Source organism: Micropterus salmoides, unplaced genomic scaffold, assembly GCF_014851395.1.
Source record: "Micropterus salmoides isolate LMB-PRFRI ecotype aquatic unplaced genomic scaffold, ASM1485139v1 Ms_hic_scaffold_11, whole genome shotgun sequence".
Classification (NCBI taxonomy): domain Eukaryota; kingdom Metazoa; phylum Chordata; class Actinopteri; order Centrarchiformes; family Centrarchidae; genus Micropterus; species Micropterus salmoides.
The window spans coordinates 6,632,729-6,658,106 of record NW_024040152.1 but is presented as its reverse complement, the minus strand read 5'-3'; the positions used below and the strand labels follow the sequence as shown (position 1 = coordinate 6,658,106).

The following is a 25,378-nucleotide window of genomic DNA, read 5'->3' as shown; positions in this document are numbered from 1 at the left end:
CACAATTGCATTTTTCTCAAGATTTTACCCTCAAGTCAACAAGAAGAAGCCTTAGAGCTAACTAGGCACTCCATTTGCTTTTTCTGCCTCAAGCTGAAAATGCATTGTTCTGAGAGCAGCCTCTCATCACTAATTACATGTAATCATGTCCAACTTTGGGGTATAGAAAGTGTTTCTCAGTGAATCATCTTCCTGTTGTGGTTGTTATGGGAAGTGATTCCTCTGAACTTCAACAAGATCTGCTTCTTACTGGCTTTTTGTTCTTCAATTTGACACATCCTAACTAATTTGTTTACCAAGGATGGACCAACTGCAGATGTGGAAAATTATCAGGAGGTTTAAATTGCTGTTGCAAATGTAACCACAGTACCAGCTATTTTCTCTGATGCTCTTAAATTATGTGTTAAGAGGAAGTCTATTAAATTCTTGAAGCAAATGGCCAAGTACAACCAGTAGCAACATTTTTCTTTGTTCCAAAGCGACTTACAGTAAGGGCATTCAACCTGCATATGCACTAAATTATAAGTTTATTTGTTTTTTTTTCTTTAATAACATTTCACAGTATTAAAACACAAACATATGACAGTAAGTAGAAAAATACATCATTGCATCATACAATAGGGTTACGTTTTGTATAGAAAGGTTAGTGGTTACAAAGTTAGTTTTATTTGTAGCGGGAACTGTTCAGCAGTGTAAGTAACATCATAGATATGCGGTATTTTTCTCTGTATTAGCTTGGCTTGGCTCACACAAGTCCCTCTGGCCGACAGGAAAAAAACACACTTTTAAAAGTTGGATATGCGATTCCGTCCAGTGTGTGTGTGCACTAAACAAGATCTGGTGTTTGTACACAGCTCTGGCTCTGAAAATGGGAAACAAACGAAGTGGCTCGGACTGAGCCACACAACACTATTGCAGCCACTTCTGCCATGATTTGTGTGTCAGGGCATATTAAATGACTTAATGCTTGTAGACATTCGGTTTACTTTCTAGTGCACCAAGATATACTTTTGTTGTGATGTTAGCTACAGTAGCAGGAATCCTGACAGGTCCTGATACTGGATTTATCCAGCTTTGCGTCCCACGCCTGTAATAGTACTTAGCCTACTGAACAATTAAAAACCTTAAACTCCACTTTAGGCTAAATTGGTTTAATGATGCTTTTTATACCATTTGCTGTTTACTTCCTCTATCCAAGTCAAGTAACTACAAGTAAAATACTAAGGCTCTGAAGTTGAAGTGAACTTCATGGTATAGGCACATATGAAGTCACAGCGAAATGTTTTATGACCATTTACGAACATGTATATTCGTGACTACAAGCATGTGCATATTAGAACTTGACGCAGGTGTCTCTGCAGCTCTTCTCAGTCTCGAACTGGTTGCTGTTTCCTAGGCAGCCTCCAAACCAGAACTGAGCGCAGGAATTAGCTGTGGCATCGTAGTACCACTTCACCACATAGTCCCGGCAAGGTCCTGGATCCAAGGGGTGGCCACAGTTCTCCGCTGGAGATTACAAAAACACAAGTGTCAAACATAACCAGACTAAGAATTTACAGCCATGCTAGTAGCTCTGTGAGGCTGTTACTTACTAAGTTAAAGCACAATGTTGCTTTAAGCTAATCTTAGGTTAGCAAATGTTAGCATGCTAACATTTGACAATTAGCACTACACCAGAGCCAAATGGGGGAGGGGGAGGATAAAATATAAAAAAAATATTGGACCAATTCAAATTTTGACCAGATGGTAGTTGTGCAGAGGGCTTAAAATGTAAAAATCTCTAACTGTTAGAAAACATTCAGTGCATATTTCTTTTCATCTTTAACATTTAAATCAATCATTTCCCCATCCTATCTCTACTGCAGCCTCTCAGCAGTTACCTGATACATAGGTGTCAGAAGGCAGCAGTGGAGGAGTTGTGGCCAATGGTGGGGGTGTCTTCTCCTCAGGCTCGGACTTCAGAGTGGGACCCGCCGGCCCTATGGCTCCTGTCATCACCATATGGTTAGTGGGGTCCTTTAAGTCTAACTGTGGGAGGAACTCTGTTACAGGTCTGAAGGGCTCCCTGTCAAAGAGTGGAAATCTCTGAGTGTCTAAGGAGTTTCTGTCATCCATCCTGGGTCTCTGTGGAGTGATGGGTTCTCTTTTGGGCTGTGGCGCTGGAGGACCAGGCTGTAACAGAGCAGGTGCAGAATGATGTAATCTACTGTTCCATTTGTCCAGATAAATGCAAATGTCATGTTATAACACCTTAGCCAGCTCTATTTATCAATCACACAGGTCACACTTGAGCAAAAACCTGGAGACATTATGTGTAATACTTTATACAGTGTGACACGTCCACCAATGTGTCCCTGAACAAGACACTTAACCCCTAGTTGCTCCGGAGGCATGCGACCTCTGGATAAGCGTCAGCTGAATGAATAAATGTAAATGTAAGTAAACTTAGATGATTTCATGTGTTCCTAAAGGTAAAGAATGAGCTTTGAAATATATTTTCTGTTTCAGACTTAACACATTTATTTTAGTAGGGTACTTCCCAGTCTATTTGTGGCATGTAACTAAGTACATCTGCTCAAGTACAGTTAAAGCCACTACATTTCAGAGGGAAATATTTTGATTTTACTCCATTACAATTATTTGACAACTTTAGTTACTTTACTTTATAAATTAAGGTTTTTGCATATAAAACAAACCCAGAACTTATAAAATATGATGTTTTATTTTGTATAGTTAAGTACTGCCAAAACAATTAGTTTATTGACAGGAAATTAAGTGGCTACTATTTTTTACAACTGTTTAAGTCATTTTTAATGCATAAATGGCAAACATTTCATGGAAATAGCTTCTCAAATATGAGAGTTTTCTGCTTTTAATTTATTTGTAATAATGTTGAGGTTTGGACTGTTGGTTCGACAAAACAAGCATTGTGAAGGTGTCGCTTTGAGCTCTGTATAATTTTTTACAAACCAATCAATCGATTAATTGAGAAAATAATCTGGAGATTAATCAAAATAATCATTAGTTGCAGTCATATATAGAAAAGTTAAATATGTGTTCCAACTCAACAAACTACAACAGTAGTCCTGTTTTTACATTAATATATGAGTTATAATAATCTTATGATATGTAACACAGGGAACATTTTTCCACATTGAGTACTTTTGTGTACTTGTGTGCAGTACTTTACTGAGGATCTGAATACTTTCTCCACTACTGTTTACTGCCAGTATTACCTCTAAAATACCCTTAGTAATAATATGAAAATGTTTTGGGAGGGTTAAATACTGGTGATGTCAAATGATATTTAATCTTTATCAGGGGTTGGTTTTATGCTGTCTGAGAAAAGGTTATGTGGATGTGATGACCAGACAGATGTTCAATGTTTCTAACTCTAGCTGAAATAGCCAAATAAGTTTAGAGAATTGTGTCAGTTTACTGTAATGCAGCCTTTAAGACTAAAAAATTACAACATTACTGTCAAGTCAGAAAACATTAATAATCCATTGTCCAGCCGTACTGACTGAGACAAGATAAGAGAAAAACCTTGCAGAGAATTTTAACATGAGGACATATTTAAACAAGACGCTAGCAACTCTGTGAGACTGTACTTAGGCACAGTGCAGGAACATCTAAACCAAATTTCACAGCAATCAATCCAATAGTTGTTGAGACATTTCACTTAAAATCACAAATGTCAACCTCACGGTAGCACTTGGTTTCATCCTGTGGGAACAATAAATGTCTTTGACCAGTTTTTGTGCCAATCCATCCAGAAGATGTTGAGTTATTTAATTGGATAAATAAAAAAGGAAGGATAGGGCAGGGTATGACTTAAGTCATTAGGATTTATCTTCTGAGCACAATGAATATCTGAAACAAAATAATTCTTAGCAATCCAAATAATAGTTGTTGAGATATTTCAGTCTAGACCAAAGTGGTGGACTTTCCAACAGACTGACATTGTACAAAATACAAAATAGTTTTAGATTATTTTACTTAGTTGCCCCTGGATGTTGCCAGTGATACGTACACAGCCTACGTTGACAAAAGCAGGTAAAGAAAAGACAGATTTGTTCTCACCACCATCTGAACTCTCCTGAAGTCTCCTGTGAAGGTGGGTGTGTCTGTATCTGTCCTGTACGGGGGTTCTCGAACATTACTGGAGACCTCAGGGACTCCTGGAGGCAGCCTGGAGCTCGGGATGGAGCTGAACAAGTGTCTTTCTCCGTCCTCACAGATACGACTTAGCAGTTTTCTCTCCAGAGCTGCAAGACAAGACCATGACAGTAAATATATACAGTGATATACTGCTCTGTATAGTTTAATCTCTGTTTGATGGCCAGGGGATTTTTTTTTGAGCACTGGTGCAGTCTCTGGATTCATGTTACTTGCTTCCCAGCAAAGCCACAGATCAAACACAAGCAGTTTGGGGTGTATTGCTCAAGAGCACCATGGTAGTAGATGTTATGGAAGACTGATTTTCCCAGACTCACATCTAAACTATGTGTTGTTTCCTGTCAGTTATCCAGAGTGTGTAGAGGATGAAGCAGTGCAGAATCTTACAGTTGCTCTTTGTTGCCACCATGTGTCAGCAGAATACTTTTAAAGTCCTCCTTGAAGTGCAAATTCATTTTTGGACACCTAAGTCTTGCCTTCTTGGTGGACGTAAGTAAAGTTAGGTAAATATAAATGGTTGAATAATGTCTATATAATCCACAACATGTTTTCACTGAAACTACTTTCTGCTGAAAGTAGCTGCTCCTTATAACACATTTTGACAGTGTCCTCTTTGGAGTTTCCAGAAAAACAGTGATACTGTTTCTAGAAAGGGAAACACAGTTAAATTAATTTTTTTCACAGGTTTTCAGTGTGAACCAAAAATTATAAATCTTACAGATAGACAGTGGTAGTAGAAGTACTCAGATCTTTTACTTAAGTAAAAGTATTGGCATAAAAATATATATCAAAAGTAAAAGTACTCATTATAGAGAATAGTTCATTTCAGAATAATGTATAATAATGTATATTACATTACCATTGCTAATTCTATATAATGCATGGTAGTTCAATCTATAATAATACATCATAATTTATTTGTTGATTACATTTTGTTTTAATAATCTGAATGTAGTAAAAAGTTCCATATTTTCCTCTGAATTGTAGTGGAATAGTACAAAGTATCAGATAATGGAATTACTTCAGTAAAGTACAAGTACCTCTATAGAGGCTCTATTAGCATACTTGAGTAAATGTAGCCTAAGTTACTTATTTACTTTCCACCACTGCAGATACATCAAAATCAGGACAAATAAAACCAAAACTATCTGCATGACTAGAACACACTAGTGATGAGTAGAAAATGTGTTTGTTTTGTAATTTGGGTGAGTCAACCCTTTAATATACACAGTGCATGATCATGAAGCTCACCTGGAAGTGTTTTGAATTCATCAATCAGGTACAGGTGGTCGCTGTCGGGGTCAGAGGCCATGAAATTGAGCTCCTTCTTGAACTCCTCATAGAGAGGATCGCTCTCATTCACTACCCCGATCACAAACATCTCGATGTTACTTCCTTGAGCTTCTGACACGGCACTCTTCAGACCGACCTCATCTCTTTTGTCGGCCTGGCCGTCCGTGATGATGATGGCCACCTTTCTCACACCTGCTCGTGCTGCCTTGAACACCCGGGTGGCCTGTTGGATGGCGCTACCTGTGAACGTACCCTCGCCCAAGTAGGTCATGGAGCGCACCTTAGACTTGATCTCATCACGAGTGGCTTCCTGTCTGAGGCTGACCACCACCACGTTGATGTGGCTGTAAAGGACCACACCAACCCGCGTGGTGTTCCAGCTGACTGAGGCCCGGTCGATCAGGGCGATGACAAAGTCTTTTATCACATTGAAGTTGTCGGGGCCGACGCTCTCGGAGCTGTCGATCACAAAAACAAGCTCCAAGGGCGTTTGGCGGCATGTCACTCCACAACCTAGTGAAACAAAGCAAGAGACCCAGCTAGGTTATAGACATCAACAAAAACTAAAAATGCCCATGTCAAGTTTCTGATTACTTACTGCATATGGATCTCACTATTTTGATGATTTCTTCCCTCTGTGAAAGATAGAAAGTGCAATATTTGTCACTGAGTTTACAGTAGGCCTACTCTAAGAAATGAAAAAGATCTAACTTTCAGCTTTAATTTAATGTGTTTAAATCCAAAGTCTGTTGAGCAGCCGAGGACTCCAATTCTAGGAATAAAGTAGCTTCCTTTCTATACAGTCAAAACAAATGTGAACACCCTTAAACATGAAAGTCTGACAAGAATAATAGAATGATGACTATTTAAAGTTTATGTTAACTACTCCAATACTTTCCCCTGAAGTTGGAGGATTATATATATAAAAAGGGCTACAACTCCTACACTGTTCACCTGAGGTGGATGTAAGCCTCTTCAAATTAAAGCAGAAAGACAGTACTTAAACCTCACTGTTTCATTTCAGATCCAATGTGCAGAAGTACGGGGCCTAAATAATGACAAACATACCATTGTCGTCGATATTGTTGACTGCACTGCACGTTTTTCAGTGTAATGAGTAATGTACAGTACTTACTGTAAGTCCAGGTTCTCCCTTTTGTCCAACTCTACCCTGTGGTTTGAAAAAGATAATAATTTATCAGCTGTTCACATGTTGTGAGATTTACTCTTGAAAACAAAATCCAGTACCAAAGGTCCGGTGGCTCCTGACTCTCCAGGTTCTCCTCTGTCTCCCTTTTTGCCTTTTTCACCTCTGAACCCTCGTTCCCCCTGCAAGAGGAAAGACACAGTCGTCTTATCAGCCTCAATCACATAGTATGGGTAACCTATTCCCATCTAAAGGAGAGCCCCTGTACATATGAACATATGTGTAGAGCTGCAAGTGAAAACCATCTGAACATTAGTGAGCAAGCAATCCAGACTGAGCAACATTTGATCTTTTGTTGCTTTGGGCTCACATGTTCACAGACCATGGGTTGGTTAATACGAGTATGTTGTGCGTAGTATTTATTATTTTTTTTAAAGTTATTTTTGACTTTTGTTTTAAGCCGCTAACAAAACTACATACGGTCAATTTCATAACTATGGTGATAATACAAGTGCTATGTTACCTTGTCCCCCTGCAGACCTTGTCCAGGAGGACCTCTGGGGCCGGGGATCCCCTGAAATCCCGATTCGCCCTGTAAACAGAGCACAGCCCATGTTGAGGAGACATGGTGGAGCTAATTGAAAGTTTCTCTCGTCTGTCTTTAAGCACACATGCCTGTGATTCTAAACTAAATGGGGTCCTGCTCAACAGGACAGTAAAGTTTGAACATCTCGTCCTTTTCACAAAGATAAAACCAAAACTATTTTGTATGCATTCAACAAAAACATATTGCCTTATATTTGACTCTTGAGTCTGAAAAATTTCTCACAAATTTAATACAGACAAACACTAAGTATAATCACATAACTTATTAACTCATTACATATTATTCTGGACTATGCTGTTACAGTTACTCTACTGCTACTTATCACACCATTATGAAATGGTACTGCACTATTACTTTAAGTACAACACTGTCCTTGTGCAGCTGCAACACCTGAATTTAGCTATAAAATAAAAGCTTCACTTTCCTTATCTTTCAGATTTTGCAACTGACAGCTTACAGCGGTACCTTTTGTCCTTGGATGCCCTCTCCAGGTAAACCCTGGGGACCAGGTGGTCCCATTCGGCCAGCTGAACCCTGCAAGAAAAGAAAACGGTGTCTTTTTGCACACCAACATGACTTTTAAGGCATTCATTGGCAATATACAAGCCATTGTTTCGAGCAGGACAGATTACCTTAGAACCAATTAGGCCAATCCCTGGTGGCCCAGCAGGTCCAGGTGGTCCAGGCAAGCCCCTGTCTCCCTGAACAGGAAACAGCTTGTAAGTTATAAAACATTAATATACAAAGCAACAATCAACACAGCAAGTAAAACCACCATAATACTGTAAATCAGGTTAAACCAGAATTGTTTTCTGTTTCCAGGATTTTTGTGTTATCTATTATATTATATCAGAAAAGAGTTCAATCATCTTCTTATCTTGTAATTTTATCTCCTGACACTTGTGCTGAGAACTGCTGCAGCATCACAACACTACATGGTGGAAATGCATACAACAACAAGACTATCCAGGGAAAAAACAAAACTAGCACTATTGTAAAGAAAATGTCCAGAGAAACGAAGGTTACTTCTACAACAGAGATGAACAATTTAGCATTTTCATTGATGACAATGTTCACGTTTTTTTTTTTTCTTCCCTAGGTGAACTTTTACCTTTGGTCCAGGTAAACCGATGCCATCTGCTCCGGTCTCTCCTGTCAGACCAGGAGGCCCTGGAAGTCCCTAACACACAGGGTGAAGTAATTACACAGTACAGGGTGTAAAGTGATGAAGGCTGTAGTGTAGGTTGATACTCACTGGAGAGCCCGGGTAACCTTCACCTTTCAGTCCAGGTGTCCCAGCTGGCCCTGGGGACCCTTGGTCTCCCTATAAACCAAAACAAGTTACATTTATCAGTACTTTTCATGGGAGGATCAGTGAAGAGTAAAACTCACCTTGGCTCCAGTTAAACCGATCCCAGGCTCTCCCACAGCTCCAGCTGGACCTTGCGGGCCTGGTTCTCCCTGAAAAAACAAACAAAAAAAGAGAAGTAGAGCAATGAACCAACCTTGCTGTTGTTCTTGACAGTTACAGCGGCCGTTTGGTAGCGCCACATGGATTTACCTTGGCACCAGGCATACCCCTCCCTGGTGGTCCAGTTGCACCTGGTGGCCCTATATTTCCTGGTTCCCCCTGGAAGAGAAAACGCCTATCAGACTAATACTTGACAAGTCAATGTGGTGGGACTCAGACATCTGCAGTTTAATTGTAAAAAGAATTTTAGGTTGAAAGCAATTAGTAAAACAACTCACTATGGACTGTTTGGTATAGTGTACGGATTGTCTTTATTAATAAGGTTAACCAGTAGAATTATTGGTACATCTGTGCTATGCATAAAGAAATTCCATTACATAAATCTTTTAAAGACTGCATGTTAATGCAAATTACATTATAATATATAGTTTTTATTTATTAACAATTTCATTTCCAGCTAGGTTTACTGTTAAAAATGCATCATGCATCACCCAATATATCGTTATTAGCTTTTACATTTACCCTCAGATATCAGTATTGGTATCAAAAATGTGGTTTCAGTTAGGCTGTAGTATTAACTACTAACTTGTATATTTCAGCACTAAAACATTTAATCAAGAAAATAATTGGTATATTGATAGATATGGTAAAATCACGTTTTGGCTGTTATCGTCTGTTTTGTCTTTGTTAATTTGTCTAGCACTAATTAAAAGAGAGAAAACAATTTGTTAATTAATCTATAATTAAATGAACCCTAATGTATTTTAATTGATTTAAACTAAATTCACTTCACACTCCTGAGGATGGACTATAAAATGATGCTTAAAGGCACATTTCTGTATTTTCCAACCTTATTTTCCTAGTTTTGGTTCATCATTTCAAACCGTTTACTCACTACTTCATTGCTAAGACATTTAGATGCGGCAGCGGTATTTAAAGTTGTACTACTGTGTAAAATTGTTAGGATACTTTCATATACAATGCTCCTGTTTTGTATAAACAAACCTTTGACCCCATTGGCCCCACAGGACCCACTGCACCTGGCTGGCCCCTCGTTCCCCTCTCCCCTCTGTCTCCCTGCCAAAATAACACAAAATTGTTGCTCATATTCTTTCAAACAGGCCTCTGAATCAAACTTTGAGTCAAGCTTTTAGATGATCATATGAAGAGCACTGTTTCTGAAAACCCACAGATTACAGGATGTTTATACATATCAACTGTGAAAAATGTCCATTACCCTCTCTCCTGGTGCGCCTTTACCAGGAGCACCGTCAGGTCCCCTGGGCCCCGGTAACCCAATGTCACCCTGCCGTCATTAAAAACAGTCAATGAAGCAGCAGACCGGTAAGCATTATTTGAAGTAAATGAAACAAGAGAAACTGGTTTTATATCATGTAGTTACCTTTTGTCCCTGAGCTCCATCCTCTCCTGGCTGACCTGGTATACCTATTAACCCCTCAGACCCTGGTTCACCCTGAGAGAGGAAAGAGCAAGAGCATAGGTGGTGTGCAGAGTAATGGAGAATGAAGTCAAGCCACTGAAAGCAATATTGAAACTACCCGTGTAGTTTTTTTAAATCATTCGGCTCTGACCTTTAACCTTCCTACAGCTTCTTCTTCTTCTACAGTCAGTGATTTAGGGATTAAAGCTTGTTTATTTTAGTTTGTGTCACTAGTCCAAACAAGAGCAGCAACTAAATGTCGAGTTATTTTTTTTACTGTTCAACTTGAAAGATACAGTTCAGCATTTGGGGAAATACATTTATTTTAAGAGTTAGACAAGAAGATCAATCAGTCCAAAGGTGAAAAACAAAGTACATCTACTAGCATCTCTAAAGCTCATTAATTAACACATTATATATTTTTTGTTTGATCTGTACAAAAAAAACCAAAGTGTTTATCCTAAACTAAGCTAAGCTGGCTGTAGCTTAATTTTTAGTGAACAGGCATAAAAGTGGTATCGATCTTCTTGCCTCTTGGCAAAAAAGTTAATAAGTGCATTTCCCAAAATGTCAAACAATTTCTTTAAGGAGGAGTTTACTGTCTTATGTGAGTAATGTAATAGTGTTTAGAGAAGAATAGCAAAACTTACTTTGGGTCCTGGTTCTCCCACACCTCTCTCGCCTGGAAGTCCAACTTCACCTGGGAGTCCCTGATTCCCCTAAAGGTAACATTCACACAGTCAGTGGAATATTCAGTGTTGCTACTATGTGAAGCTTTGAAACTAATGGTCAACAAGAAACAGGTAAAATTCAAGCAAATTTGATTCTGAATTAAAAAAAATAGTGTAGTCTGTTTTTTGTAAATGAAACGAAGGATCATTTTGCATTGAGGGTTAAGTGAAAGGTTAAGACTTAATAAAGGAACATAATGTCACCCATTGCAAGGCAACTCACAACTCACTAGTGTTTTTATTAGTTTTAGGACAATGGAGCTCTTTGGCACAGAGGAATTAGTTACATCAAGCTTTTGATACACAGATAATACTTTAGGATCAATTTACTGATTATACTGTTGTCTTTAAATAATAAAGAGAAATATATGATTTTTACATCAGCACAAAGGATAATGAAGACATTGGGAAATTAAAGAAGACAAAAGAAAAGTTTATATTGAAATGACAAATGGATTTACATGCAATTGCAATTTGACACTGTAAAGTGAAACTGAAAACTCTGAGTAGAGCTTAGGATGGACATGGAAATGCCTGGATTGAAAGCTTTCAAGGTCAAATGTACGGTGGCAATTGAACATTTCCAGGTTTTTATTTTCAGATCTTTTTTGTCCTTTTTCATTTTGAAAATTAGGACACAGAAAATTCTATAAAACAATGCCTGAAAGGAACCTCAAATTAACCAGAACTGAATGTAAAATAAATGTGTCTCAGATTATAAACCAACAACAAAAAGCAGCCTCTCTGTTGCCTCAATGAGGGAGAGTGATTCAAACTCAAACAAGCATTTGATTGACAAGCCAGCTGTGTTTCACAGGCGTATTTGTGTGATTAAAATTAGCAAGACAATTTCGATGCAATCACGCAGTGAGTCAGCTGACTGTCAATCACAATTAGTGTCTGAGTTTCTGTTTCTGAGACAAACATCCTGTTAATGCGCGTCACCTCCATCTTACCTTTGGTCCAGTTAATCCAATACCTGCAGCTCCTCTTGGGCCTGCAGGTCCGACTGGGCCTTGATCCCCCTGTGTAGAAGAAGATTAAGTTGAAAACAAAGTGAAGTGAACAGGTGGGGAAAGCTGTTTTTATTCTGTGGCTGTTCTTTTCTAATCTGATATGGCTGCCAGAAGCTTGTCTGACATGCATTAATACAGCTTTTACCTTTTCTCCTTGAAGTCCTAAACCAGGAGCACCAACTGGACCTGGAATCCCACGCGGCCCGTCACTGCCCTGAGAAAACAATTTGAAATGTATCTTACAAGATACACAGTAATCAGAGTATATAACACATCATGTTTCAGTATCAGCAGACTATTTAGTCTATTTACCTTGTCACCTTTGACCCCAACACCAGGAAGTCCACGATTACCTCTGGGACCCTCGTGTCCTCGATCACCCTAAAACAAAGTAAAGTGTGACATACTACAGACAGCACTTTTCTCAAAACAGCTCTCATAATATGTTTGCATAAGCTTCACACGTGTCGTAATGTAAATTCCTGTTTTTATTTATGTTTTGTGGCAATCAGTGAAACATTTTCTGGTTGTAATTTCTCTGAATTAGTCTGTTCTGCTTTGCAGAAGGACAGGAGATAAGAAAAACTCAAAGTGCTCAAGGGCACAGTGGCAGTTGGTGGTTGACTGCAACACAACCCTATGAATGCTGCATCATGTGTGGTTATAATTGGTTAGACACTCAATACACTACTGTTGAGTTCATCTTACGATACCACGACCATCAAAAATGACACCTGACAGCTTTGAATCAGTATCTGCACAGGGGCTATACATTGGTGCTGCTGTGTAATGAAACGGCTCCATTATCTCAACTGTCAATATCCAAACTGCCACTCTGTGTATTTCAACCCTTCTTCTGTATTTATATGTAAATATTAATTGAACTAACCAGGACAAGTACATACCACAGCATTTATAGCCTAATCTGGTTGGCAGCACTTATACTATATACAACATAATAAGATAACACAAGACACAAACAACGATACACTAAAAATGCCATAAAACTTTGAATGGCAAATGCAGGGCACATATAAAGTATTGTGTTATAAAACTAAGCACTGACTATAGGGTCTTAATTACTGTTAAAGAATAATATTGATTCAAATGATATGAAAATCTGCATAAATTTAGGTTACAATCACAATGTGCTTTGTTTACTGTAGCATATTACTGAGAACCACTCCTGTAGTCAACACACGGTAAAAAAACCCTGACTCACCTTCGGCCCTGGAAACCCCTCTCCGGGTGGTCCGGGGTTTCCTTGTGCACCGGGTGGTCCTGGGGGACCCTGGAACAAAAAAATGACTTTTAATAAAAATCGACATATTTGAAGTCTAAAAAAGGAAGGTCAGGTCTATAATGCGGTGTGGTTCTATGTAAGACAGAATAAAGGTGCATTATTGAGAAACTCTGCATAGTGGAGCTCCAGGTGGCAGCAGGGGTTTTAAAACTGTTCAAAACTTTGATTGCCAGGAATGGTGGAGGGGGGTTGCAGTAAAGTGCACAGAGGAAATATTGTACTTTTTATTCCACTATGACTTACTAGTTATTTAGTAGATTATGATTTTACATACAATACAAATGATCAGTTTATAAAGTATGAGACACTATTAAAGATTAAACTATCCAACAGTGTATAATGTAGTAATAAATTTGCTCCACCTCAACAACCTATGATACTAAAACACTGCTTATTTGTCAAATAGTCCTATTGTTTGAAACATATGTTTGACTCTCAAAGGGTTGCCTACACTGCCAGAAGTACTTTTACTTTGATACTTTAAATACATTTTGCTGATAATACTTTGTTCATATACCTAGGTAAAATATTGGAAGCAAGACTTAAACTTGGACTTAAAATAAATCAACACCAGTACAACATGAGACCATTTTTCACACTCACTGGTAGTCCTGGTTCTCCTATCCCAACAGGACCTGTGGGACCTTGTCTTCCCTGAAGGCCCTTTTCACCCTACAAGCATAATGCAGCACCAGTCATCAACTTGCAACTCTTGCAACTTTTTCCAGTAATTCATTAAAGAGTGATAACATTTCTTGTATCTCTTGCTCTTATTAAGGGTTTGACAGTATCTCACTATCAGATAAAACTCTATTAAGGGTTATCTTATCAAACAATCTTTCTGGCTGTGAAAGAAGTCCTAAAATGTTCTGTAACTCTTCAAATGAGCCGATAAGAGGGGCCGTAGAGAATAAAAAATTAATGATTGTATTTATGAGTTATTTTGACTACACAAAACTTTCAGAATTATGTAACATTGTTGGAACAGAGAAAAATACAATCCATCTTAAATACACATGAGAGTTACCTTAGCTCCTGGGAATCCAATACCAATGTCCCCTGGTGGCCCAGAAGCACCACTGGGCCCTCTGTCCCCCTGTGGCAAGGAAACAATTTCAGAAGTTTGAATGTTATGTGATGGCAGTTCAACATTGCAAAGAGCAATTCCCTTTTTAGACTTTACACAATAACATGTACAGGGTGTTTTCTTATTCCCTTTGGCATCTTTTTTTTTGTTTTAATTTAGTAAAAATTCCTGCAGGTGGCCACACCAAGGACAATCTCAATAAAATGTTCACCTTCCTGGCAACTCTACAACTTTGTGGTTGACTGTGTTGTCTTCTCCAAATGCAGAACATGACTGTATAGTACACACAGAGAGATTCAACCAAGACCACGAATATACATAAAATGACCACCATCCAAATCCAGTAAGTAACACTAGTATATAAATGTTAACAGCTTTTTAGGTATCCATTATGTACTACCATTTACATTTACATTTGCGTCTTGAGATGTTTTGCATGCAACATCTTCTGCAAGTAGAACCTCAACTTCATGTTTGTTGGATTTTAACTGCAGTGCATTTTTATAATTTAACAAACTGTACTGGCCCCGGTCTTTTAAAATTCTTACAAAATAAATGAATAAATAAAAGTTTGTGTCATTTACAGTAGTGTCTTCGTGACATCAGATGGAAAATATTTTAAAAATACATATTATACTACTCTCTTCATCAGTGAAGATTACAGGTTATTTTCAAACTGTTATGACATTTACAAAATAAAGACCACTCCTTTGTTCCTTCTGTAAAACTTGATCTTGATTAATATCTGGACTTTTCCTGGATGTGCCATAAATCACATTAGATTTCATCTGTATAAAGACATCTTTGTTAAAAAGCTGCAGGACAGCTTTATGGCGATGAAGGCATCCGCATCTTATTAGCCTTCAGCACTAATTTTAAAGGTCATTTTTAATGTTGTCCCTTTTTTGATGCTGCTATCTGACATTATAAATGTTCTGTGGGAAAGTGTCTGGGGAGAACTGTCCTCATTATTCTCACTACTCTGAGTAAAAAATATAACCACAAATTGCTGAATGATGTTGAATAACTAAATTATTTTGTTGACCAAATAATCATACTTTTACTGACAGAATGCTCTGAATCTTTGGGATGTTGATGTTGGAATTTGAGATCCCAGTATTGCATTTCTTAAAAACAAGTCTTCAAACCTCAAATGAATAGTTCAACATTTTGGGAAAATATGCTTACGAGGACCCCCTAAAACCACAAATTTTATTTTTCAAAACATATGTAAATAAATTGTATGTAAATAAATAATTATATGTAAATAAATAAACAAGGTATAAAGTATTTAGAGGTGTTGCAAGGTGTATTTTTGAACTTTGGACAGAGCAAGGCTAGCCGTTTTTCCCTACCTCCAGTCTATGGTAAACTAATCTAAGCTAAGCTAATTGCCTCCAAACTGTAGCTCCATAGGCACAGACGAGGGAGTGGTTCCAGCAGCTTACTCTTGGCAAGCAGTAGAATAACTGTACAAAAACTGACACAAAGGGGGTGAGATCTGAGGTCTTAGGGAAACTTACTTTAGGTCCTGCTGGACCCTCAGGACCCATGTCTCCTGGTAGTCCTACCGTACCCTGCAAAACAAATCTAAAATCTTATACAATCCCTAAATGCATGCAACATCAAGGTACTTAATCACATCTGTAAAGTACTTAACAGTATCTATTATTTTTACCCACACAGCTGAGGTGATTTTCTTAATTTGCAACAAAAAATTAGAATCCAGCTGCACAAAACGATCACGTATGGATTTAAAATGAAGCCCCCACGTTGTATGACCAATGTGCAGGTCAAAACCAACCCACCACCACTGCATGAAAAATACAACAGGATTTAAATAAACATTCACGGCTTTCATGTTCTTTAATTCTTAGGCCAAGCTCACAAAATAACAAGGTTATACTGACACTGTGCCAGTAGCACAGAGGAGGAAGAGTGGTGCTGGGCGGCCAGGTCCCTGCACTAATCCCACCACACAAAGTCTGTTCCTGCAAAAGAATAATATCCTGCAAGCCTGGATTCACTGCTTTGGATAGCCACATTAGTATCAGGATTACCAATAATCCAATCTTCACATTCCATTAGTGCAGAGATGAATAAGAGACAAATTCCACTTCCATTTTTCATATTGGAGAGTGAACAAACTGTCCAATGTTGACATATTGTCTGTGTATGACAATATGATCAGCAGGCAATAAACTATATGTTCAGGGGCGTGAAGGATGAGTGAAATTTTTTTGTAACAATTAAAAATTGCATCTGAAATGAAAAACTGTTATGAACAAATGATAAAGTGATTTAATGAATCTAATGATAAGCTGATAAAAATTAAGGTCTATAAAAGTTTATCGAAGTTAAATTACAAGACTAAGAGTCTACTCTGTGTGGTTGTACTTACACACAGAGGTGCTTCGAGCTAAATGTGAACACCTCCATGCTAATACTCACTACGACAATGCTAACGTGCTGATGTTCAGCAACTATAATGTTTACCATGTTCACTATCTTAGTTTAAAGCATGTAAACACAAAGGACAGCTGAGGCTGATGAATGTCATTAGTTTTGCAGGTATTTAAAATATCTGGCAACTTATGACCTGATGATGGCGCTACATGAAAAGTTAAGGGTTCGTGAAAGTTACCAGAATTCATCCTGAGGGTGGCAAGAATGTGTGAACAAAATTTAGTGGCAAACCACCAACAGTATTTGAGATGTTTCAGTGTGGAACAAAGCGGTGGAGCAACAAACCAACAGTATTTTCCTGAAATGTTTTATCATTTTGTTTACATCACTTCCACTACTCATTTTTAAAGTAGCAAGCTTGAAGAAATATACTTTTAATAAGCAGGTAACAAAATATGCTGGATATACTAGACGCAAAAGGTTAGGATATGCTTTTTTCCATATGTGGAATTAACCTGTAAAACTTGCATTTGTAGGGTTTAAAATGATCAAACCAAGATTTGTAATTGTTACAATTCAATTAAAAAGATATCTGGCTGATTTTACCTGTTCTCCTTTCAGTCCCCGCTGGCCTGGAGGTCCCTCAAGGCCCTGCAAAATGACACTTAATTCATTATGAGGGCCAAAGTATGTGTTATTGATTAAAGTAGTGTAGTTAATAATGTTCATACAGTGTCGCCCTTTTCCCCAGGAGCGCCACAGTCTCCTCTCTCGCCCTAAAAGACCAAACACAAGATTAGACCCCTCTGCTTATTTTCTCAGGCCAAGTAAAACAACTGATTGACAAAGTTAAATGTAACCCACCGTGTTGCCCTTATACCCTGGACGGCCCTGTAAAAGGTGAAACAGTTTTAAAATCTGCATTTCATTTGACAAGAGGCATGCTAACAACAGCATATTAAGGCCATTGTGGGTTAAAATAAAATGGAGTGTGGAGGGGGGGAATATTCAAAACGAAACCTCTGTACATTTATGTGAAATAAAATTGTACATTCTTTGAGATTAAAGTGGAAAATTTCCGATAAAAAAATCACAAATTTACAAGAAAAAAGCTTTAATATTCTCTGAGATTATAAAGTCATACATTTGCAAGAAAAAAAATTAAAAATACTATGTTTCAGTTGTGCTTGTGTCTGTACTCTGTTAAAAGCAGGGTATGCAGATGTTAATAACAGCTTTCACATATAAGCTACTTTCACCAACCACTATTATGAGATACTTCCTTCTGCTCAAAGACCAAAAGCATAAAAAACTGGACATTTATAAATGAATAAGACACATGCTTTCAAATGGCTTTATTGCAGTCCCTCATATCTATCTGTCTAAAGGCTCCACCTCATCTCTTATGTATGCACTGTGTCTTGTCTTATTAATGACTGAAAAAAACACTATTTTTGGGGGGTTTTCTCATAAATTTACCACTTCAATCTCAAAGAACATCTGAGTTTCTTTCTCATCAATTTATGACTTCTTCCTTGAAGTATTACTCCCCTCCCCCTGTTCCATAATTGATTTATTTTTTATTTACAATGGCCCAAATACGTTGTACATGTTACTTGATAGTTAGAAAGACTGTTTTTTACCGGTGGACCTTCACTTCCAGGTTGACCATTCAAGCCAGGCTCTCCCTTATAAAAAAAAGAGACCAACTTAAAATGAGCTGAATAAAATCAGACACTAAAACAGTTTGTTTCATTGTGGCGTTCATGACTTACCCTTGCTCCTTTTACACCAGGTGGCCCTCTGAAACCTGTGTCCCCTTTTCTACCCTGGAGTTGTAATAGTTCCCTGTTAAATCTTGGTTACATGCTATAAGACAAGATGATGCCTATGTATGTTTGTGTTGAAGAAATACAGAGCAACCCAGACAAAGTGAGTATCCTTTAATTTTAGTAAAAATTATAGTTTTTGTATGGAATTCAACATATAGTTCATTTCTAAATACTCACTGGACTTCCTGGAGGGCCCCTCTCTCCTCTTTCACACAAACACACTTGAGCCTGTGGACACTAACAGAGAGAAAAATACAACATAAGTGCCTCCATTTACACAAATCAATTAAAATAATCAAGTAAAATGTTGGATTGCACTGAAAGACTTACCCCTTCAAATGCGACTGCACTCTGGATGCAAAACATGAGACAGAAAATGTTAATGGCAAACATCATTCACTCACAGAAAAGATACATTTATTAGTTTTGGTGAACCTTAGTACCTTTGTATGAGATGTTGTCTTCCCTCAACACTATTTTGATATATGGAGTCTTTCTTTCAAGCTATAAATGTCAATGAATGAATGATACCATACATTTCTTTCTCAGACAAGCCCTGACCCCGACATTTCTGTGTGTCTGGAAAAATGCAAAGCAAGCGGGAAAGCCCCCCCCCCCCCCCCCGTTCCCCATGCAGACACAACTGTGTCCCTGAGATATGAACCCACTCTGAGGACAGAACATGCAGAAAAGGGGGGAAGAAAAAGCTGCATGCTCATGTCACTGTGATAGTCTGCTTGATGTGCAGCAGATCATTCGTGCCTCTCGACCATGCGGAGGGCCAAGAAGCAAGCAAGGTTTCAATAAAAGCAAACAAAACAGCGGCGGATGACAGGCATTTTTGCACCTTCAACCAAACAAGTGGAAGAGAGCATGTGAAATCAGACGTGCAATAGCGGCATTTGGTTGTGACTAAAGGCTGAAGCATATTGAGCATCAGTGGCGCATGGTTAACAAATATAGTATTTGCAAACACTGGTGCTTTCTTTTGAAAACCCTATGACTCTATAGAGGAGTCGATTTTCATATCTTAAATTCAGTTTGAAGATGGTATATACTTCATTCTCAGATCAGTTAACTATATGAAATGTTAATTGCAGTGACAGATTGCAGCAAAACAAAGCAATGCTTTTTTCATTGAGCTGGCTCCTTCATAATAACATAAGTTTAACTTTATTTATTAATGATTTCTGCTCTGTTTTTGATCTATCCTAGAAGAGTAAAGCCAAAGTGATCCAAAATCCATACAGAGAGGACCAGGGTCGAGATTTGAACCCAATAGTGATGACTTCTTTGAGCTTTCTGGCATTAATGAGTTTGACCTCAATCTGGTAATATGTTACTATCTGTACAAGTTTTACAGATACTATTTGCCTCAACCCAGGTGTCCAACAAATCCAGAACAATGTCAACAACCAGCAGTCCTGCAACACTCAAACTAAGGTGCATTTTGAAAGCCACACATTAGAGCCCTTATGTCTAGATTTTTATGAGATTACAGCATCTTTGAAATGATTTGTCATTATTTGTATACTGCTAGGCTGTAGTCATTGTTACTGAAGTTGCACAGTGTTCAGGCATACGCAGATTAAGGACGATTAGGCCTACATACATATACGACTGCCTCCACCGTTGTTGTAAAAAATACTAATAAAACCCATTTAGTTTATTTTCACTTATCAGTGTCCACATTCATCAATAAAAAAAACCTCATCAATAAAATATGCTACAATTATAAGCTGCTTCTGCTCAGTACAGCAGCAGGGGATTTGGTGTGAAAGCAAAAAGCAAAGGTGCCTATTTGGATTGGATAAGATTTCTGATTTAAATGTCTAATTCAATGCTAATTGGGAACCTGATAATGTTAATGAGGCAATCTGTAAACTTTGTTGGATGAAAATGAGGCAGCATCTGGACGCAGCACCTCTAATCTACACAAACACAAAGCATCTGTTTTGTTTAAAGTAAGGGGAAGATGTAAAGATACAACTTTAGGCTCAAAGTCAGCACTCGATAGATACTGAGCGTCATCCGCAAATAGCTTTTTTGGTAATATTTGGGTAGCGATAGAGCAGTGTATAAGACACATGCCTCTGATGTGGGAGACCTGGGTTCAATTCCCACTGTGACATCCACCGATGTGTCCCTGAGCAAGACACTTAACCCCTTCTTGCTCCAGAGGCGTGCAACCTCTGACATATATAGCCATTATAAGTCGCTTTGGATAAAAGCGTCAGCTAAATGATGAATTATTAACAGGCAAGAAAATTTCCTCACTGTTTTTTACTTTTTATTCTCAATGGGTTGTCTCCATGGTCTTCCCCAGTGTCTTTTTGATACCACCACTACACATAGGGGCTTTAATAATTATTTACAGGCATTAGATTTATTTACCCACAGTACAAAATAGACTAAGTTACTAGCAGCACAATGATTACATAACTTAATACCAAGATTTCTTGCTTTTAAAACTCACTTTTGGGATACAAAAACACACCCGGTCCTTGTTTTTTCCTCGTGTCACTTGGAGCCAACACTCACCATCTCTTTGAGCAGCTTCTCCTCTAGCTGAGGATTAAGAAGACTTTGGACAAACTGCTGAGCAGGTGAGCTGGCGATGGCCCGGAGCTTGGCGTTATTCTGACTCTCCTGGGCGATGTCTGATAAACCTACAGCGAAGAACTTTATGCCGTGACCTTTGGCCTCTGCTGCAGCTGAAATCACATCAGGGTTGCGTGGATGGTCGACCCCGTCAGTCATCAGCACTGCAACCCTGACGCTGTCCGACGGCGTCTCCTGCACCAGCAGCTGCGAGGCGTTGGTGATGGCGTAGGTGGTGTAGGTGCCATGGCCGATGTAGTTCATGGTGCTGACTCGACCGTGAAATGAATCCAGGTCTTTCCAGTCTGAGAATCGGTGCTCTAAGGACACGGAGCTGCTGTACTGAAGTGCAGCCATTCGCACCTTCATTGTCCAGCCGGCTACCTGCAGCATTGAGAGGCGGGTGCTGAAGCTCAACACGAAGGCCTTCTGCTTCTCAAACAGGAATATTTTTGCGCTCTCCGAGCTGTCCAGAATGAAAGCAACCTCCAGTGAACATGTCAGACCTGTGGGAGAGGGACACCAACAAAACCTCAGGCGAATGTAGAGAGTCACAATACTGTGGAAGGGTTTCTGGAAAAATCTGGAAAAGGTTTCAACAGCATAGTCTTTCTAATAGATAAGCCACAACTAACTACTACCAGAAATGCAAGCGTGGTATTAGTAGGGTGATATCCATGTACCATTGTGTCCACTATGTGTAGAATTTGAGCAACATGAAGTAGTGTTGAAATGATGACTTGATTAATTGAATTGTTGATTAACATAAAGTTAAGCAATTAGGTTATTGGATTCTCCTAAGATTTTGTTTACTTAATACTAATAGTTTGTATTTTTACAGTGCCTTTCAGGGGACCTAAAGTCACTTAACACCAGTGGTTCCCAAACTTTTTCTGTCATGCCCACCTTCTGAGGCCGAAAACGTTCTTGTTAATCATTGACAATATTGGAGATGGAACATTTAAACAAGGAGACAAGTTTAATTCAATTCTAAATAAAATACATTATTAGACACACACTCCTGTCTGTATCAGTGAAGCTGAGGTGGAGCAAGTGAACAGTTTCAGGTTCCTGGGAATCAACATCACACAGAACCTGACATGGTCATCTCACGTCTCCACGCTGGTGAAGAAAGCTAAAAAACGACTGTATTTCTTAAGGAAGCTTTAGAAGGCTAAATTATATTGCTAAATTCTTGTCAGCTTTTACAGAGGAGCAGTAGAAAGCATTGAACATCACAAACTGCCATGGGATGTGCACGGCCCAAGACAGGAGGGCTCTGCAGCGAGTGATTAAACTACTCAGAAGATCATTGGTACCCATCTCCAGAGCATCAGTAATATCGGTGAGGTGTCTACGAAGACCCCAAAGGATACTAAAGGACAGTACCCACCCCAGCCACAGCCTGTTCACCCTGCTGCTAAGAGATAATGAAGTTTCTTCTGCCGCACTACTAGACTCCAGAAAAGCTTTTCCCCCCCAAGCTATGACACTTTTAAACTCAAGTTCATCCTCAGCACTGCTCCACTGAATATAGTTTATGATTTTATGATTGATTTTCTATTACTGTATATTGTCTGCTTCGGAGCAGAAGGGAGTTACAAACTTAATTTTACTTTACAACCTTTTGTAATGTGACAAATAAACTAACTTCTACCATCTGTTTTCTACCTTTATTCTGGCCAGCAGGATAGCATCCTTAAACACTTGTTTTCCTCCATCATTTAATGTAAATTATGTTCATTCAACAGACTGGGATTCGTTGCAAAGTAAACAGTGAAATGGACAGTACAAGTGCTCTTTGCACAATAAAAAATATTTGAATAAAACTACCAAAACTAAAACACTGTCAGTAGCATTATATTTTTGCTTTTCATGACTAATAAGACCCAATCAGGAAACCAAATGTGACTGTCTGCGTTATCGTTTTTAAAGTCCTCTGTTTTCGCCTGTCCGCACTTAAACGCTATACCGGAGAACAAAAACGGGGTCAGCACCGTTTTCAAACTTCGGATTCACCATTTTAGTCTAGACGAGAGGTGCAAATGTAGCAAAATCAAAATGTAGTAGTGTGGATGTAGCGTAAGTTCCACTCCATATTTTCCTCTGGTCATCCACCCCCACCTGTAGTGGCTCTAAGGATCCCTTCCCCCCAGTTTGAGAACCACTGCTTTACACATATGGAGGCAACTTGGTAATTAATTAATTGATTCAAAACAAATATCCTGAAAAAATGTTAATTGCGGCTCAAGCATGCATTGTTGCCTTTCTTTCACTAGGAGTCACTAAAGCCCCAAATCTTTAGATCCTACACATAGGGGCTATAACTAAAACAACTTTCATGGCAGAAAATTACAAAGATGCATTATTTCACCAGCCTCTAGAAAACACAGACTGGCGCAGTTCTTCAAGGCTGATCTGCCCTCCACCTGATCTATTCATTGGTAGAGTTAAGGGTTATCTTTTCAGTTTTACTATACTCTTAATATGTATCTGATCATCTGGTTAGTTTTGAACACATCAACATGGAGGTAGCCTAAAGGATAGTGTAAATTTGAAAATACACAGCTAACAGGATGTCCTAATATGTCAGTGGCCAAGAGTATGGCCTGAACAATACAAGAAATTTGAGGTTCAGTGTGTTGTGGACATGAGAAGCTGGCAACCGGGCTACCAACCCTGTGATCAGCGGACACCCTGGCTCTATCTCTTGATCCACAGCCACCCTGCCCTGGTCCGACTGTGACCTGTGAGCTCTGGATTTTTGAGTTCAATCACTGGTGTAAAAGGCTTAAAAGATCAACAGTTTTAAACTTGAACTGGGATTTTAACACCAAGGAATTGATACTTTAAGTTTGATGACCTGACTACTACACTCCTTACCATCATCTCGGATGGGGATCCACTTATTCCCCACCAACATTGTTGGCCAACTCATAAAAACAATTACCATTTCCTCCATCGTCATGAAGCCTGTAGTTGTTCCTGCGTCCTGTCTTTCTTCTCTGGGATGTGGCCTCATATACGAGAGCCAACAGCAGAAGGCAGAGCCCCACTCCTCTCCTCATGTTTCCCCTCAGCAACATGTCCATCCTCACAGAGAAAGCAGTTGCATTGCTTGTTATAAGACAAAGTACATAAAGTTACAGTCTACGGAAAGCTCAAAATAATCTGCCAGTCTCATAAGATTCAACTGTTTTATATGTTACTATCATGCATCATACTAACCATACCCAAACAGGGAGCTGTAAAGCTGTGGTTTCTGACAGTAATGTTAATACCTTCTTTCAAAATATCCTGGATAGGATGTGCTTTATAAAATACCTGCAATATTGGAGTGCCAAAATGTGTAAATAGGCTAAATAAATAAAGCCAGAATAATCCATGCAATTGCTTATTAGTCTTAATAAAGTTCAAATACTAAGACCTTTAAACAATATATAATGTAATTAAGTTCATGTACAGTAAATAATCATCTCTAAATGTAAAAAACGTTCAGCCTTAGTTGAATAACATCCAGCTCATGACTTGTCTACACATTAAAGTTGTCATTCAAACTGTAACATTATACAATAAGTAAATAAATGAAAGGTGCAGGCTACTGTAATGGGCATGCAAAGAAAGTATTAAATATTTTACCTAGAATCTTATTAAGATGCAGTCAGTGCTTGCAGTCCCGTCAGCTGTGGCTCTTTGGGTGGCATTTCGCCGCGGAATGAGGGTCTATAAACCGGGCTGAGATAAAGTGAGGACCATGAGATGAGCTGAACTGCTGTGTGCGTAGCCGTGGGGCTCTGGGGCCGCTCCAACATTTCTGCGCGGGTCCACTTCAGAGCTTGATGACTGACCAACAGGATTAAATTTTCCCGACTCTCCTGCTCACTGGCACAGAATTCCTGCAGGAATATTAGATTAGTAAAAGGCAGACACGAAATATCTAAAATGATAGCCTATCAATAGTACAATAAAGTACAATAATAATCTTAACGCACACACACATTCTGTAAGAATATCAATATCAATGAGCAATGCAGTGTTTTTCATCAGAGGTAGTCCATTACAGTCTTATTCTCATGGACAGACAACCTGCGTCACCTTTCGCATAAGCTTGGAGGGTTTATACAGTTTTCATTTGCTTTGTGTTTGGGGCGGTTGCGCACGGAGAGTGTTTGGATGCTGTGCGCGAAGGTCCCAAATGAGATTATTTAATTTTTCCACTGTCGCCCTCTAATGCAAAAAACAGATGAGTTGTAGCCTAGTAGGA

At 38.8% G+C, this 25,378-nt stretch overlaps 1 protein-coding gene across 2 annotated transcripts; it reads right to left on the bottom strand.

The window, feature by feature from the left end:
- Window positions 1-520: 520 nt before the first annotated feature.
- col28a1b (collagen, type XXVIII, alpha 1b) lies at window positions 521-25,016 on the bottom strand. Of its 2 annotated transcripts, none has more exons than XM_038710597.1 (35): window positions 24,754-25,016; window positions 24,065-24,231; window positions 21,055-21,620; window positions 18,844-18,864; window positions 18,691-18,750; window positions 18,457-18,510; window positions 18,325-18,369; window positions 17,546-17,572; window positions 17,413-17,457; window positions 17,288-17,332; window positions 15,799-15,852; window positions 14,216-14,284; window positions 13,792-13,860; window positions 13,108-13,176; window positions 12,198-12,266; window positions 12,031-12,099; window positions 11,826-11,894; window positions 10,789-10,857; window positions 10,100-10,171; window positions 9,935-10,003; window positions 9,703-9,774; window positions 8,788-8,856; window positions 8,619-8,687; window positions 8,482-8,550; window positions 8,338-8,406; window positions 7,859-7,927; window positions 7,692-7,760; window positions 7,143-7,211; window positions 6,721-6,801; window positions 6,608-6,643; window positions 6,071-6,107; window positions 5,431-5,985; window positions 4,084-4,268; window positions 1,881-2,172; window positions 521-1,506 (listed from the first exon to the last, which is right to left on the bottom strand). In XM_038710597.1, exons 2-35 carry the CDS (start codon window positions 24,204-24,206, stop codon window positions 1,334-1,336), a joined length of 3,597 nt encoding a protein of 1,198 aa, XP_038566525.1. In that variant the 5' UTR covers window positions 24,207-24,231; window positions 24,754-25,016; the 3' UTR covers window positions 521-1,333. The 2 variants fall into 2 exon arrangements, with proteins under 2 accessions (XP_038566525.1, XP_038566524.1); XM_038710596.1 differs by having other exon boundaries at window positions 24,065-24,207; window positions 24,754-25,015.
- Window positions 25,017-25,378: the final 362 nt, after the last annotated feature.

Excerpts from the sequence above, each read along its gene's own strand:
- col28a1b (XM_038710597.1), bottom strand. The coding sequence starts at position 24,206 with ATGGACATGTTGCTGAGGGGAAACATGAGGAGAGGAGTGGGGCTCTGC. Across the intron at positions 10,858-11,825 it reads TTGGATTAACTGGACCAAAG|GGGAATCAGGGACTCCCAGG; the intron begins GTAAGATGGAGG and ends TGTTACCTTTAG. Across the intron at positions 8,688-8,787 it reads GGGGTATGCCTGGTGCCAAG|GGAGAACCAGGCCCGCAAGG; the intron begins GTAAATCCATGT and ends TTGTTTTTTCAG.